Source organism: Miniopterus natalensis, chromosome 15 (genome assembly GCF_054644295.1).
Source record: "Miniopterus natalensis isolate mMinNat1 chromosome 15, mMinNat1.hap1, whole genome shotgun sequence".
Classification (NCBI taxonomy): domain Eukaryota; kingdom Metazoa; phylum Chordata; class Mammalia; order Chiroptera; family Miniopteridae; genus Miniopterus; species Miniopterus natalensis.
In genome coordinates this window covers 3,834,242-3,850,941 of record NC_142095.1, presented here as the reverse complement: position 1 = coordinate 3,850,941, position 16,700 = coordinate 3,834,242, and the positions used below count along the sequence as shown (strand labels likewise).

Here is a 16,700-nt window from a genome sequence, read left to right as displayed (position 1 = left end):
TTCCCCTGGTCGGAAACACTGGCCACCATCCTGTCCCTTCACACTCCAGTGAGTCTTAGTATGGTATCATTCTACTGTTAATGCAGAGAAAGGTCATGCCTTTCTGCTCTAGGCTAAACACAGCTGGGATGGGCATACCAGCTGGTGTGCTCATTCCACCCAGATAAGAGTAAACGTGTTCCTACTTCAGTAATTGCATTCTCACTCTTTATGCAAGAGCTGAATACATCTAGATAGACTTTCAGATGAACTTCCACTGTCTGCACCACTGTTACTGCTACCCAGACTTTGGGAGCACATAGGTTCCAGCAGTGGGGTGTCTCTCGCTGTCCAAACTCTTTAGCATAATTTGGGAATGGAGAAGATTTGGATGGCTAAAGATATTAAGAATTCTAGTGTGAGAAGTAGGAATGGAAATAGTTGAAGGAGACATTCTGACTAGGTGAGGTAAGGACCCCACATAAATGAGAGAGAATTCTTCCCTGCTCAGATTCCTGGTATCTTGGTAATGCAGATGTTTTCCTGGGCTTCGTGTAGCTCTTTTATTGCCACATGATAGTTCTTATTTCTAAATGTACTTATGCCATACCTCATTCCAGAAGGAATTAAATTTTTATTATGAAGTAGTGCTTATTCAGAAATCTGTGTGTGCACATGCGTATATGATATCTGTAGATATTAAAGAATAATAAACACTCTTTTTTAATCCTCACCGGAAGGTATTGTTTCCCTTGCTTTTCGGGGAGGGGGGAGAAACACTGATGTGAGAGAGAGATATCGATTGGTTGCCTCCTGTGCACACCCTGACTGGGGCCAGGATGGAGCCTGCAACTGAGGTATGTGCCCTTGGCTGGAATTGAAACTGGGACCCTGCAGTCTGCTGGCCAACGCTCTAACCACTGAGTCAAACCAGCTAGGGCAAAGCAAATACTCTCAGTGTTCACCCAAGTAAGAAACGCTCTGACCTTTAGTCAGAGGGAGGCCTCTGGTGGTAATTCCTTCCTCTCCAAGGCAACCAGTATCTTCAATTCGGTATTGGTCATTTTCTTATTTTTTCTTAAATTATATATCTTTTAGTTTTATATGTTTTTAGAACTCTACAGACATATAATCATGCTGTATGTGTTTTCAACTTCTAAAATTACCAAGGTTGCCCTGCTGACGTGGCTCAGCGTTTGTGCATCGACCTATGATCCAGGCGATTGTGGTTCGATTCCCAGTCAAGGCACATGCCCTGGGTTTCAGGCTTGATCCCCCCGGGGTGGGGGGGGGGCGTGCAGGAGGCAGCCGATCAATGACTCATCATTGATGTTTCTCTCTCCCCCCCCCTTCTTTTTTTTTAATTGCCAAGGTTGCATTTTATGACATCCAATTCATCCTCTTTTCAGAAAACCATTTGTGAGGGTTTTTTTGTTTGGTTGGGTTTTTTTGCTGTTACAAATGCAGGTTTGAAAGCTCTTGTACGTGACTCCTAGTGTCACATAATTTTTTAGGGTTAAGAATAGAAAGTGAGTTGCTGGGCTATAGGGTGTGTGTTTCTAAAACTTTACTAGTTAATGACAAAATATTTTTCAAAGTGATTGTACCATGTTACATGCCCACCAATGGTGTATGTGTGTTCTTGATACTGCCACACTTTAAGTTTTACAATCTGGTGGGTGTAAATGCATCTAATTGCTTTTAATTTCTTTTTTCTGGATTATTAAGGAGGTTGAGCATCTTTTCATATGTTTAATGGCCATTTGTGCTTTCTCTTCTGTGAAATGCCTGTTCTCTCTTTTGCCCTTTTTTATTGTTATTTTGTCTTTTCAAATGGACTTTTAGGAGGTTTTGTTTAGTTTATTCTGAATATCAGTCTTTTGCCAGTAAAGGTATTGAATTATCTTCCAGTTTATAGCTCAGCTTTTCACTTTTTGATGTCTCCTGATGAAGTTAAAATGTAACATAATTTTTCAGCTTTCCTTTTGCTTTGCATTTTCTGTGTCTTAAGATATCCTTCCCGCCCGGCCGGGTGTGGCTCAGGGGTTGAGCATCGACCTAGGATCCAGACGATCGGGTTCGATTCCCTGTCAGGGCACATGCCCAGGTTGTGGGCTCGATCTATCTGTCTCTCCCCCCCTCCTTTCCTCTCTCTGAAATCAATAAAGATGTATTAAAAAAAAAAAAAAGATATCCTTCCCTATTCTGAAGCCATAGAGATATTTACCTTTATTTCCAGAACGGAATTTAAAGCAGAAATGATTCTTCATGAGTATTTTTCTTACAGTTAGTTCAGTGCCTTTGAAAAGCAGGGTTATTATTCTCATACCAATTGAGAGCTTAAAAAAATTGAAAAAGAAACGTGTTTGCACTAAGGCAAAAAGAAGCTTGGTTCTGCAAGGTGGTAATTAGAGACAAAGACGTTTTAGTGCAGCCACATCATGTTGGTCTCTGCTGTTGTTGTTCAGAGGTAAAAATGTTTGCCTTCAGTTTCTGATTCTCATTATTTCTGCCTTTTGTTTTGTAGGTACAAGTCTAATTCTGCTCAGCTGCTCGTTGAGGCTCGAGTTCAGCCCAATCCATCAAAACATGTGAGTGTCTCCTTGAGTAAGACTTCTCCCCGACGTACGTGGCTCTTGCTGTGGCTCTACAGTGTTACTGAGAACCATCTTGCTTTGTTTACAGTGCAACATGCCTAAAGCATTTGTTCCAATATAGACTTAAATCTTTCATTTCTATTATAGTTTGAAAAGTTCCCTCATAGATGAGTACATCATTGCCAGTCTGGGGGGCCTCTTCAGCCTTGTTTTCACCTTTGCACTTACACACAGCCTGCACTCCGTTCCTGCGGGATCCCTGGTATTCTCAGCTCACTGCATGCCTCTGACTCTGCTTGTGCCTTCCCTGGCCTGGAATTTTCAGACCTTGTCCCCATCTTTGTTTGTGGGAATGGAACTCAATTTTAAAGACCCAAATCCAAGCTGTCTCTCACAAACCTGTCTCCTATGATCACTGCCCTCCAAACTCCTCTGGTTATATCTTTAGACCTTTATGTGGTATAGTGTAGTGATTCAATCATCTTTTCAGTTCCCCTACCAGACTGTAAATACTCTAAGGAAAGAAACCATAGCCTACAATGCCTAGCAGTTTCCTGTGTATGTAGAAGTTCAACAAACATTTGTCAAATGAATGAGAACCATGTTGAAAGAGCCCTTAGGAGGGAGAATTGGGGCTCAGGTCTTCTACATAACTTCTGCAGCCTCTTAGAAGAAAATTTTCAGGCACGTACTGGATAAACATAGGAATACAGTCCTTTTCCTCAAATTTTTTTTTGTATTTCCAGTGAACTAACAAGAACCTAATGTAAACTTGTAGTGGGCTTTTCCGTGGGTTGTGGTTTTGGCCAGGGGTCCCCGGATTGTCTTTATCTGCCAGTTTGTGTAGCATGGCATGGATCCTGGAGCTCAAACTATACAGTTATTTGCCCACATCCTAGAAGAGTTTCTTGCCTAGTAGGAGGAGCCTTCCTCATCCCTCTAAATTAATTGTATGGCATCTCTTCCATGTGTTAAGGATGAGTTGTAATTTGGCAAAAACTATAATTTGTATTTTGGGCATATTGACTTTGGAAAGCAAACCTATTGTCTTTTGATAAGTGAAGCTGCAGTGTAGGCCATTAAAAGCTTTACACAGCCTCAGAACCGTAATGACTGGGTTTGTAGTACTTGTCGAGGAGCATCTCTGGGCTCTGCTGAACGGAGGGACTTTACAAAAGAAACACAATAGCCTCAAAAAGAAGTTGTTGGACTGAATGACTTCTAAGGACCTTGACAATTCTGAAATCCTGAGCTTTTCAGCCTGACACTGTTAAACTACTCTAAGTTTTTATTGTAGCCTTCTCTCTGCTTCACTGAATCCCAGTGATTCTACAAGCCCAGGTTATGTGCTACCTCCTTCAGGAAGCCTTCCTGATAGGTGCGTTCTGCTCAGAACTCTTGGGACTCCCAGAGTTCACACATTGCAGCTGAGTTCTGACACTTATTGCAGGGTCAGGATTGCCTCCCATGCACCTAGCTACACAAGGCATCCCTGTTGCCTCCCAGGAACTGAAGTCTCCTCTTTGACTCATATGGCTCTGCCTCTCCCCAGGTCCCCACAGCCCATCCCCCTCACCACTGCGCAGTGTGTATGCAGTTTGTGCGGAAGGAAAACCTACTCTCTCTGGCCTGTCAGCACCAGTTTTGCCGCAGCTGCTGGGAGCAGCACTGCTCAGTACTTGTCAAAGACGGCGTGGGTGTGGGTGAGTCTGCTATAGAACTTATAAAAGGCCGGCATGAAGTATTTATCTCTGACTCTGCCCTTTCAGGTACTCAGCTCAACTGCGTATCTTCTTTTGAGCCTGATTGACGACATTGTCAGAACCATTGCTTTCCAAACACATCAGTCTGAATAGTGGCAAAGTTTTCCCCAGTCCTGAACAAAATGAGAAAATTAAGGCTATTATTTGGGCATATATGTAAATGTTGGTGTAAGTGCAGGGCTACCTCTTGGGAGAACTTTTGGAACAACTGTCCTTTAAGCTGCCTACCCTATCTTGATTCCCCAAGTGGCAACCATAACTCAGAAACAGAGAATTTGCTTTTTTTAAAATATATATCTTTATTGATTTCAGAGAAGAAGGGAGAGAGAGAGAGAGAGAGAAAGAAAGAAACATCAATGATGAGACTTGACATTGATTGGCTGCCTCCTGCACGCCCCCAACTGGGGATCAAGCCTGCAACCCGGGCGTGTGCCCTGACCAGGAATTGAACCTTGATCTCCTGGTTCCTACGTCAATGGGTAACCTCTAAGTCACGCCCGGCTGGGCGAATTTGCTGCTATTTAGGTAACATCACAAATCAAATTTGATAGTTGATTATAAGAGTATTCGTTATACTGTAACTTGATGATATTGAAACAAAATTGGCATCCCATTAATTGTGTCTGCAAAATCTCATCTGTTGGTGGGAAGCACTTGCACATAATATTAAACATTATAAAACTAAATTGTTAGGAACCATATAGGATTTTTCAAATGATATTTTTAGTGGTGCTATTTGTGATGTATATGTAATTTGGTATGATATTTTAGTTGCATCACTGTGCAAATATATTAATTTCTCTCTTTGGATAAATTCTGTTGCTTCAAGGGTTTCCTGTGTGGAACCAAATTTGTGGTAGAACTCAGTGAGCAAATTAGTATAACTTTGACTCCTGCAATATAGTTGTCAAATTAGGTTGTCTTTGTTCAACAGGAGTCTCTTGCATGGCTCAGGACTGCCCACTTCGAACACCAGAGGACTTTGTATTTCCATTATTGCCCAACGAAGAACTAAGAGACAAATACAGGCGCTACCTCTTCAGGGACTATGTGGAGGTATGGCCAGCTCCTGTGGTTATGCTCTCTGTCTTCCTGGGCCTACTTTCTCCATCAGATGCTCACTATAGTTGCTTTATAGACAAGGCTGCCATTAGGTACTGGCATTTGAAGAGTTCTGTGGCTTTAAAAATGTTTGAAAACCTCTAGAATGGTAGCAAAGAACACAGACCCTGGAGTCAGACAATTGTGTGAATTCCAGGTCTGTTACTTTCTCGCTGTGTAACCTTCTACCCATTATTTTACCTCTCTGAGCCTTGGTTTTCTCTTATAGAATGGTCAGTCATCCCCACCTTAAACACATTGCTTAAACAGCAGTTGTATGCCAAGGTTTAAACACAAGTCAGGCATCATATCAGGAATTGCTGTTCCATTTGGTTCACTGTGTGATTCAGCACAGAGAAAGAGTATTGCTTCTTGTGCAATTTGAAAACTTGCCCAAGATCCCAGCATGGTCAGTGTTAGAGCTCTTCCCTTCTATTGGGCTACCGCTTGCTAGTTTCATGCAACATAGTTTTCATCTTTTTTATGCCTAAGCGAACTGGATTAATTGATGGTCTGTATTGTCTCCTCATGCACATGCTGCAGGGTAAACACAATGTCTTGTTCCTTGTGCTGTTTGCTGCTTTTGATAAATGCCTGAGGGTTGTTGAGCCTCTCAGAATCTTAGGCACAGCCACTTAGGCTGTGTTCCTTTCCAGCCCTGGTCCCTTCACATATTCATCTCACAGATACAATTCTGTATCCCATTTTGTAATCTAATCGTAGACCATTCTAGTGAGTTGCTACCTAGTTTAGCAAAGCATTCAAAGGTCTTCAGTATCTTTCTAATGTCTGGTCTTCACAACATTCATCTTGAATTCCTATAACCTCTTGATGTAAGTCATCAGCTAGAAGAACAGAAGGTGTTTGAGCGCTCGGGGATGTCTAATTTGGAGGCAGCAACTAGAGGATGACCTCTTGTTCCCCCTTGGTGTGTTCACAGAGTCATTACCAGCTCCAGCTGTGCCCTGGTGCAGACTGCCCCATGGTCATCCAGGTACAAGAGCCCAGAGCTCGCCGAGTCCAGTGCAATCGGTGCAACGAGGTCTTCTGGTAAGAGTGAGTGTGGGTGCCAAGCAGCCCTGGGCTAGTACCTTCTCCTTCAAAGCACCATTGCTATTTCTCTGTGTGAGGGTGGAGCTGGGAGAGAGAGAGCCTTTGAACCAGAAGAACAGCTCTGCTCTGGGTGGGCAAGGCTTATACCTAACATCTCCTGTTCTGTATTGTGTTTGATAATGCTCAGTCTGGAGACAAGAAAGTGACACAGATTCTTGGAGAATGTGCTATGGTTTATGCTACTAAGATTCATGGCCCAAAGATTGTATGTGTCTATCTACCTGCACAGATAATTTACGTATTATTGTTTATAATCTTCGACGTTTTAATCTTTATCTATTACTCACAAATGTGGTGTACATCTACTTGGGATTTATTTCATTCAGTAAAGATGATGGGAATAGCAAAGTGTACTGAGGGTTTAAAGGCACTGCCCTGGTCAGTGTACCTTCAGTTTCTCCACAGTGTATGGTTAGTACTTTTGTTACCCTTGTTAGGAGAAGAAATTGAGGGACAGGGTATTGGCAAGAGTCATCATTAGGTCCAGATCTGTCCTCCTAATCACTCTTTCTGGGAACTTCATGGCTTCAGAGAAACTACATGGAAAGTGTAGCATGTGTGCACATTGCCTGCTTTCAAGACGTCATTGAAGGAGTCTCTGGCTCATCAATGTGAAGAACCAATAATGTTGCTCTCCATCCTTTGTGTCCTGCGTGATGAACTTCTTTCCCTGGGGCATGTGTTAGGCCATCTGCCTAAGAGCCTGTACTATCCATCAAGTTGTGTTGGTTTGGGCAAAGGGGAAATTAAAATCATGGGAGGCCAAGCCTGATGAGCATGTTTTTTTCTGACTATAAGTTTCCTGCACTGTCAGACGTATCATGATGCTACAGATTATATAAGTTCTGGCATTTGTGCATCCTGTATGCACATTTGGCTTAGAAGATAAGCCAAAGCTCCCAGCAGTGGGTCAAGTGGATCTTGGTCCTGCCTTGGGCCTGAGCTGAGGCATCCTCACCATGCTTGCTGAGAGGCTGAATTCTGAGTTTGACATCCTTTCAGGAAGGGTTGACACCACACAAGATACTTACAACAGAAACTTTTCATTTGGGTTTATTGAAAGGATGTCTTAGAAGGACTTAGATTGAAGAGAAGTATACAACTATATTTCAGTATTATCTCAAGTAAGTAAAGGTCTGAAAGGCCTTTGATAGGTGACTTTTCCTCTGAAAGCTCTAAATCAGCATCTGTTGGCTTGGACAAAAGGAAAATTAAAAACGTGACCTAACGATTATTTGAGTGTTTTTTCTTTTCTGGTTTTAAGTTTCAAGTGTCGTCAGATGTATCACGCCCCCACAGACTGCGCCACAATCCGGAAATGGCTCACGAAGTGTGCAGACGACTCTGAAACAGCCAACTACATTAGTGCTCACACTAAAGACGTAAGGACCGTGTCTTACCTGTCATGGATCTGCCCTCCTTAGTGCTGCCCAGGGCCTTGCCCAGGAGATCTGCCATCTGAGAGCAGAACACCCAGGGGCCAGGGACCTTACTGGAGGCTGCAAACCCTTACCCAGACTTGGTGGAGGTAGCAGCAGTTTATCATAGTATGCGTTGATTGGTGCATTTATTTTAGTAAAATGCTAAAATGCCTGGAAAAGTTACAGCACTAATTAGAGGAAAAAAACACCTGAGTTTTCTTGAATGCCTCCCAGGCTTTAACATCCCTGGGAGGGAGGTGGTTGATAGCCACACCTAATAAATAGCAAGACTCCAATGCAAGCCCAAGCATGCCCAATTCTGTTCTGAAACTTCCCATGGGAAAGCATGGCCCCTTGAGCCCTGGAAGACTCGGCACCCAAGGTGCTACCCTGTGCCAGTCACGCGCTAAGTAATGCACCCACAAACACAGCTGTGACCATGACATCATTAAACGCTATCTTCATGGCACAGCATCTGACTGGTTTCTGCAGTGTTTCCTAGGGTTGCTGTCAGTTCTTAGATGAGAGCAAGCCAGCTTTAGAGGTTGTTTCCTTGCCCAATTCTAGAAGCAGAAGTCCAGGCAAGCTGACCAAGACTTAGTCCAGCTCTTGTGCTGCTTTGACATTCCTCTCAAGCAGGCAGGCTTTCTGCTGACTCTGCTTGTGCTTAATTTGAGCGGCCCATGGCAGGGACAGATGGTGAAAGGCTTAGTGGGGCTCAGCTGGTGCTTGGAGTGTTTCAGAGCCAAACATGTTGACCTCATTTCTTGGATTGCTGTTCCAGCCTCAGCGACCCGCCACATTTAAGTGAGATGCTCCTCCCCAGAAGTGCTCCCACGATGAGTTACTGGGCACGGGTACCAGGAGCTTTGTGTAATTTGTCTTAGAACCGACCTGATGGTGTGTGAGCCTAATGGCGCCCTTCTGTCTCCTCAGTGTCCCAAGTGCAACATCTGCATTGAGAAGAACGGAGGCTGTAATCACATGGTGAGCAGAAGCCTTGCCCTTTGCACACGTGACGCAGAGCTTTTGGTCAGCATGCCCTTAACATGTTCTCTTCTGTTTCCCTCTGACAGCAATGCTCCAAGTGCAAACATGGTGAGTCCCAAGCTCGGTGTGCAAGGCCCAGTGTCACAGGCTGTGTTTCTTGTGCATGGGTCTCCATTGCTTGTTTAGGGAACACTTTTCTAATGATGTGACAAAGCAAAGGGCAGCCTCCATCACTTATAGTCATAATATTTATGTAGTATTTTTTGGTCCCTCTTGTAATCCCACTGCCATCTTGCTGACACATGTAGTCAGAAGTCAAGTTTAGGGTGACTCTTTGACCCTCATGATCCTCAGTCATCTAAGAAGATTTTAGCATGTTCTTTTTACTTTTGCCAAGGCAAGTAAGTAGCATGAGTGAGAGGGACATGTATCATCCACTTAAAAGGGGCACACGTACAGTCTAAAGAGAAATAACAAAGTGAACCTCCCAGTATCCACCGCATTCCTAGTACCTAGAATGTCCTCTATTTGTCCCTCCTTAGTCATAGTCTCATCTCTTGCCACCTAGATAGAGTAAATTATCATTCCTTGATTGCTATACAATTTTACCACCTCTATGGGCAACCCTGGGCAGTGTAATGGTATTTAAAACAGTAACAAGCACAACCTAGCTTAATTGATTAAGGAGAGCAACATTGCAGCAACATTGCCACTGTCCAATGAAGACTACCAAGAGGAGGGAAGTGAATGACCTCTGGGTCTTGACTTGGCTTTCGTAAATTTTACAGGAGCATTTTTTAGGAAGTCAGCCAACTTCTGGGAGTGAATCCTGGGAAACAAGGTTTCCCACTGTCAGGTCTCTGGCAGAGACAAAATATACATTGGGTACTGGCCGTCCAACAGAACTGTGGTTGGCCCCTCTTCACTAGACCACAGTAATTGTTTGAATGTATAGCATCCATAAGGGATGTTTATTTTTCTTTGCTTCCCCAATGGGGAAGTAGAGTCATAATTTTGAGCATGAGATGTTGAGTAGCTATAGGTTTTATAGAAATGTACTTTTTGAAAAAGAAGAAAGGGAAAAAGCCTTTATTCCCAGCTTCACGTACAAAGTCTTCCTAGGACAGATGTATGAGTGGGAGGTAGGCAGGAGGGCAAGTGTGTGTTGTGAATGAGCCTCAGTTGGACAAGCTTCTGCTGCTCACAGTGGCATTGACATAGCAGACTAGTGGCCTTTTTTTTTTTTTTTTAATGCTTTTTAAACTTATTTTTCAGTTGCAGTTTACATTCAGTATTGTTTTGTGTTAGTTTCGGTGTGCAGCATAGCGGTTAGACAGTTACATACTTTACAGTGTTCTCCCTGATATTTCTAGTACCACTTGGCACCATACATAGTTATTATAATATTATTGACTTTGTTTCCTATGCTATACTTTACCAGACTAATGGTCTTGTACGGTCAATGTCTGCCTGCATTGCATTAAAAAGGCACAAAGCGTATATGCTTGTGGAACTGAGAATATCCATAGGCTGTTGTTTAGATTGGCAAGGGAAGGCTACAGGGACAGTGGGATATGACTAGAGGTCCACATTCCCCCTGGAAAGAGGCACCCTTAGGAAGTTCTGATCAGGTGACACCCCTCCCCGCCAAAGCAAGATCTGTCTGTCCCCACTGCTTTGCCTTTGGAGGGCTGTGGGCTTGTCCTGGGGGTGTGAATGCCTCTTTCTGTTCTGTGCAGACTTCTGCTGGATGTGTCTAGGAGATTGGAAGACCCACGGCAGCGAGTACTATGAGTGCAGTCGGTACAAGGAGAACCCTGACATCGTCAACCAGAGCCAGCAGGCCCAAGCCAGGGAGGCCCTCAAGAAGTACTTGTTCTACTTTGAGAGGGTAGGTGTCCTCTCTTGCAGCTGCTCCTTGAGAGTGGGCTGCTCCAGTTGGCCTGCTGGAGTGGAATTTCCAGTAACTGGGAGCCAGAGCCAGCATGTGCACATAGAGGTCAGAGAATGGAGCTCCTGCCGTGGCTTCACTCAGCAGCCATGGCTGACAAGGAAGGACATGGTGCGGACTTTGTGTGAATGCTGGATTGAAGGACAGTGAGGGACCATCTGTGCCATCTTCATAGTCAGATTTAGAGAGGGCAGTTCCTCCCAGGGAAACCCTTCAGAAGCCCATAGAGCATGGCACATCTGGTTTCTGAGTATGATAGACCACTGGCTCCCGTTAGTCCTCAGGGCTGGAGCCCTACTACCCCAAAGGGGTAGAGTGATCTGGCAGGCAGACAGTTGCTCCTGGACATGGTTAGAGATGTAGACTAAAGAAATCCCCCTTGTGCACTCTCAAGGACACATAGTCCCCATAAGTTAGATGAGGCTGTGGCCATGCCCTTCAGACAAGGTGTCTATTCTGAACTCCTGTATGAACCTCTGTACCTGTCCAGGAATGTACAGTTTTCTCCTGTCTCTGTACCCTGTAGTGGGAAAACCACAATAAGAGCTTACAGCTGGAGGCACAGACATACCAGCGGATTCATGAGAAGATCCAGGAGAGGGTCATGAATAATCTGGGGACGTGGATTGACTGGCAGTACCTACAGAATGCAGCCAAGCTCTTGGCCAAGGTCTGTACCACCTCACTCTCCTGCTCTCCTGTCAGGCCCAGACCTCTGAGTGCAGGAGAGACTGTAGGGGGCAAGGGGCTTTAGCACCCTGTGCAGCCCTGCATACTTATCTGCTTATGGGTTGACAGTCCCCTATGCTGTGCCTGCTGAGGACCCAGTCCTCTGCTGGATGTCCAGGGGAATTCCAAGAAGAGTGCTCCACTGCCTCTGCCTGCAGGGAAAGAACTGTAGGGAAAACTAGAGTCCTTTCTTTTGTCCCATCCATGCATCACTCAGAGGAAAATAAGAGCTTGTCTTTGGACAGTTACTGAGATAGATGTGTGGACTCCGATGTCCGACTCGAGAGGGAAGAGCCATTGAGGCAGCTGCTGGTAAATAATTCAGTTTGAAAAAGGAACTGTGGGTGTTCTGTGGCCACTTCTGTTTCATTTTTTCCCATGTTGTTCCTCCTTCATCCTTTCTTTGGCCTGGTCTCATTTCTTTCAGGCCCATACCCATAGAGCCAGGTTAATTTGCATGGTGGGGTAAGAATTGTCAAAGCCACCTGAGGTGTACGTAGATTAGAATCATAGACTCAGGTACCTTCTCTTCTCTCCTATTGCAGTGTCGCTATACCCTGCAATACACGTACCCGTATGCATACTACATGGAGTCTGGACCCAGGAAGAAGCTGGTAAGGCAAAGCAGTCCCTCTCTACTCTGCCCTCATAGCTTCAGAGATGCCCTAGTTATTCAGAGGGCAGAATTAAAACAAAACTGTCCATTTTCAAATTTTATTTCTCCTCTCAGCATCTCTAAAATAGGTCTCAAGTGCTAGCATTTTGTGTAATAGTAAGGCAGGCATGCTGAGCCCTGAATGCAACCATATATGTAGGGAAACTGGCTGGAAAGGCCTATGGCCACTTGAGAGGTCACTGCCTGTGCTTTGGGAGGATATCCAGCACGCACGTCCCTAATTTATAGTGGACTTTTTACATCTTCACTTAGTTCTTTATCTTAGATATGAGTTGTCCGCCCCCAATCCATTATAAAGTAACCCACCTATTGTCTAAATGTTGAAAAGCAGAAAAACATATCATCTGTAATTCCACCAGAAAGAAATGACCACATGTTAGCATTTTCAAGCCTTTTAAAATTAATATTTATATAATCAAGGTTTTATATATATACACACACACACACACACATATATATATATATATGTATATAATTTTACTGTAACAGCAGTTTATTGTTGCAGCTGTCATCATTTACCAGGCTAGTTAAAACCTTTTTTTAAATTTTATTTGTTTATTTATTTATTTATTTATTTTTAATTATTATTACTTTTTAATATATCTTTATTGATTTCAGAGAGAGGAAAGGAGAGGGAGAGAGAGAGATAGAAACATCAATGATGAGAGAGTCATTGATCAGCTGCAGCCGGCAACCCAGGCATGTGCCCTGACCGGGAATCGAGCCCTGATCACCTGGATCCTAGGTCGCCACTTAACCGCTGAGCCACGCCCGGCCAGGCGCTAGTTAATACCTTTTTTAAAATATATTTTTATTGATTTCAGAGAGAGGAAGGGAGAGGGACAGAGAGAGAAACATCAGTGATGAGAGATTCCTTAATTGACTGCCTCCTGCACGCCCCCTACTGGGGATTGAGCCTGCAACCCAGGCATGTTCTTTCACCGATAATCAAACTGTGACCTGGTTCATAGGTCAACACTCAACCACTGAGCCACGCCGGCCAGGCCCATTTTTTAATAGTTGCATAAATGTTCCATTATATGGGTATACCATCATTTGGGGCATTAATTGTTTCTGGTTTTTACTATTATAAATAAGATGTTGAGGAACATCTTTGTGCATAAAGCTTGAATGTACAATTACTAAGATGGTTCGACTATTTTAAGACTTAATTTGCAAAAGGGCTAAAAAAAATGAAGTGTTCAGGGAGTACAATGTCTGTGAATATCCATTCTGACTTGTTTTTACAGCATCTGTTTCCCTATATGTTGGGAGCATTCTCTTCAGTGGCTTAAATTCTTGCCGTATCTTTGCGGGGTGGAGGGCAAGTGTGGTTTTGCCATTTGTCTGTACTCTGAGGTAGCCTTTCGATTGGGTTCTGGCTCTCGGTACAGGGACTAGCACTGCTCTCTGAGGACAGCATCAGGGTTGGCTGTAGCTCATGCGAGCCTGAGGTGCTGCGTCTGCCCCTCCATCTGCAGGCCCTGCCCCTCTCCCTTTGACCCTCCTGCTCTGCCCATACAGTTTGAATACCAGCAGGCTCAACTGGAGGCCGAGATTGAAAACCTGTCATGGAAAGTGGAGCGTGCGGACAGCTATGACAGAGGGGTAAGTGCCTGCTCTCTTCTTGGACCGGCTGTTGCAGACGAGGGAGGACTGGCATGTTAACAGGTGACAGGGTTTTTTATGGGCTGGAAGCTGCTGCTGAGAAGGATGGGATGGGCTGTGCTTTTGACTCCTCAGAGCCCGTCATGGTGGTCGTGGCTTTGGCTGCCCCTGCTCACGGGTCCGGGCCCATACAAGCGTACATTTTGCTTCCCTGGTGCAGGACTTAGAAAACCAGATGCACATAGCAGAGCAGCGGAGGAGAACCCTGCTGAAGGATTTCCACGACACCTAGGCTGGACATGGACGTGCTGGAGTGAGGAAGATGCGGCTGCAAGGTCTCCCGGCTGCCATACTGCATGCTGAGGGCTCTGCCTTTCATGACCCCAGGCAGCAGCCAGGGCCCCACTCCTGAGAGACACTGGCCACACACCTTAGTCAATTTCTGTTTTGTTCTCATCTTTCTGCTTTTTGTTTCTACTATGGTAGAGGCCCTGTTGAATTGGCCTCTTCAGGATTTTTAATTCGCCCTGGATGGTTGTTGGGAGGGAGGGAAAGTTTTTTCTGAATGACTATTAATAGTATTAGATCGTTACAACTTATGTAATTTTCAAAGATTGTATAATTGTACAAAAAAAAAAAAAAAAAAAAAGACCAACCATAGAATTACACAGAACCCTTTTAAAAAATAAATTGGCATTGGAGTGTTTTACCCTCTAGCTATTTTACTTAGAATGTAACATGCTGCCTGCCCACCCTTCCTCTGAATGTGTACTGTAAGAGGGTCCCAGGGTGGCCTCTGCTTCCAGATTCACTTGGTGTTTGGCCGCAGCTGGGGTCCCAAGGGAGAAGCATGGGTGGCAGATGGGGAATTGAGTTAGCCTGTGAAACGGGCATGGCACACAGGGAATCACATCATGCCTCCTGCCTGTTCCTTGTAGACCCTTTTGTGGTCAGGTGCACCTGCCTTACCTCGGCAGTGAGCAGACAGTACAGAACAGGGTCTCGCCATGAAGAGTCTGATCGTCTCTGATGGCGCTGCTTGTCTGCAGGCTCATCTTTATTCTTGAAGGTGAGGCTGGGTCCGGCTACTGAGGCCAGAGCCACAGCAGAGCATAGCTGGTCTTGTGGCCTCCAGACAGGGGACGGGAGTTCAGCACAGTGATTCCTTTTGTCTCCTAAAGATAGAGATCCCCTTTCAAAGGGAATTGTTCCCCAAAATAAATTTGTTCTAGCTTGGTCCATTCTTTTGTGCCAGTATTTAAGTGGTGTAACTGACCAAGTTCACACGCAGCCATACCTGACACTGTCCTGCTACACTCTCCTCTGGTGAACTTAAGGGTCAGAGTGCAGCGTGGCCCTCGTGAGGGCGCTGGTCTTCCTGGCCCAGGGGCCTTGTTTGCACAAGTTGTTTTCATGTTACCTGGAGTGTGTCCAGCAGCTGCTCCCCCTCGCCTGATTTCAGGTGTTGGGAGGACACCACCTCTAGGGTCTGGGAGTCAGACCAGGAGTCCTTGGTCTCTGGTCCCAGCTCCTGTAGTAGGAGGGGCTGGCCAGGGGAGAAGGCCAGTTTTTGCACAGTTGAGCCCAAAGGAGCAGGTGGTTTGTGTAGTGTCTTACCTGTCCTGAACCTGGTCCTGTGGGCCTTTGAAAAATTAAATCCGATTCTCGGGGTTTCTGTGGCTTTGATGCCTGCACTCTGAGGCTGGCAGAGCTGTCTATGCTCGACAGGGCCTGCTTGACCTCCTGGAAGAATTGCTTGGGAGATGGATGAATATTGTGTTGGAAATTCTTTGATATTCAAACATTTTCACCTCAGCAATTTTCTAGGAACCATGGTTGTAAACTGAATTACTCTTGAAGACAGAGGACAGCTTGGGGTCATGGGTACACAGCTGGGTGCAGGCTCCCTTTCTCCCTACTCAGGTTTTGTCTGTTCCTGTTATCTCTTGCAAAGGGAGGGACTGTGGGGTGGAGAGGGGGAACAAATTAGAAGAGTAGCAAATGAAGCCAGAATTGGATGGCGGGGAGCTCACTGACCTAGGAGAGTGCCTGATGTGGGACCTGGGGTGGGATGTGAATGCTTTGTTGGCACATGGATGATCCTGGCTTCTTACCTCTCCATCTTTGTGTCGCTGACATGGCCCAGGACCTGAGTTGCAGCTCTGCACCTTAAGTCACACACACCCTGGGCATCTCTGGGCATTTTTTGGACCGCACAGCTACTTTGTAATGTATATGCATCCAGCTGTGGTCCTAGCCACTGGCACTGCAGGAAGTTTGGTGCCTGGACCACAGCCTGCAGCCCTTGACCTGTGGAGAGCTTCCTTTTGTCTCCCCAGCGGCCATCCTAAATGGAAAGGTCAGGCAGAATTGTTCTGCCCTGCGAAGGATAGAAGATCAAGACGGCACTGTGTTTCATGAATTTACCGTATATCTTTGTTTCTTCAAAGAAAAGGTTGAGGTAATGTCATCTGCTCAAAGTTGAGTGGTTTATTCAAAATAAACTGAAAGTTTCTGATTATAAAAGTATGTGTAGATTTCTTTCTTCAAAGGATCCAAGTAGCCTCCTGAGCCAACATCCCAGAGGGTCATGGCCCGTGAGCACCAAATGAGGGCCTGTATGCTGGTCAGCACCTCCTCCAGAGGGCTGTGGAGGCCCCGCTGGCCTGACTGCCTTTATTCCTTTTCTGGCTTTTCGGGGGGGAGGGGACCTGCGGAGGAATGTGGAATGTCCAGGCTCTGCTCCTCCCCAGTACAGGCCAGACCACTCCC

General features: G+C 45.2%; 1 protein-coding gene across 2 annotated transcripts in view; it reads left to right on the top strand.

The window, feature by feature from the left end:
- The window catches only part of ARIH2 (ariadne RBR E3 ubiquitin protein ligase 2), a 46,790-nt gene extending 30,336 nt beyond the window's left edge, over positions 1 to 16,454 (top strand). For both annotated transcript variants that reach the window (XM_016202832.2, XM_087824763.1), the window contains 12 exons: positions 2,507 to 2,570; positions 4,129 to 4,279; positions 5,274 to 5,395; positions 6,381 to 6,490; positions 7,818 to 7,935; positions 8,911 to 8,961; positions 9,051 to 9,072; positions 10,704 to 10,855; positions 11,442 to 11,585; positions 12,190 to 12,258; positions 13,845 to 13,928; positions 14,149 to 16,454. In XM_016202832.2, the coding sequence (XP_016058318.1) occupies positions 2,507 to 2,570; positions 4,129 to 4,279; positions 5,274 to 5,395; positions 6,381 to 6,490; positions 7,818 to 7,935; positions 8,911 to 8,961; positions 9,051 to 9,072; positions 10,704 to 10,855; positions 11,442 to 11,585; positions 12,190 to 12,258; positions 13,845 to 13,928; positions 14,149 to 14,220 (1,159 nt within the window). In that variant the 3' untranslated portion in view covers positions 14,221 to 16,454. The remainder of the gene's footprint in view (positions 1 to 2,506; positions 2,571 to 4,128; positions 4,280 to 5,273; positions 5,396 to 6,380; positions 6,491 to 7,817; positions 7,936 to 8,910; positions 8,962 to 9,050; positions 9,073 to 10,703; positions 10,856 to 11,441; positions 11,586 to 12,189; positions 12,259 to 13,844; positions 13,929 to 14,148) is intronic.
- Positions 16,455 to 16,700: the final 246 nt, after the last annotated feature.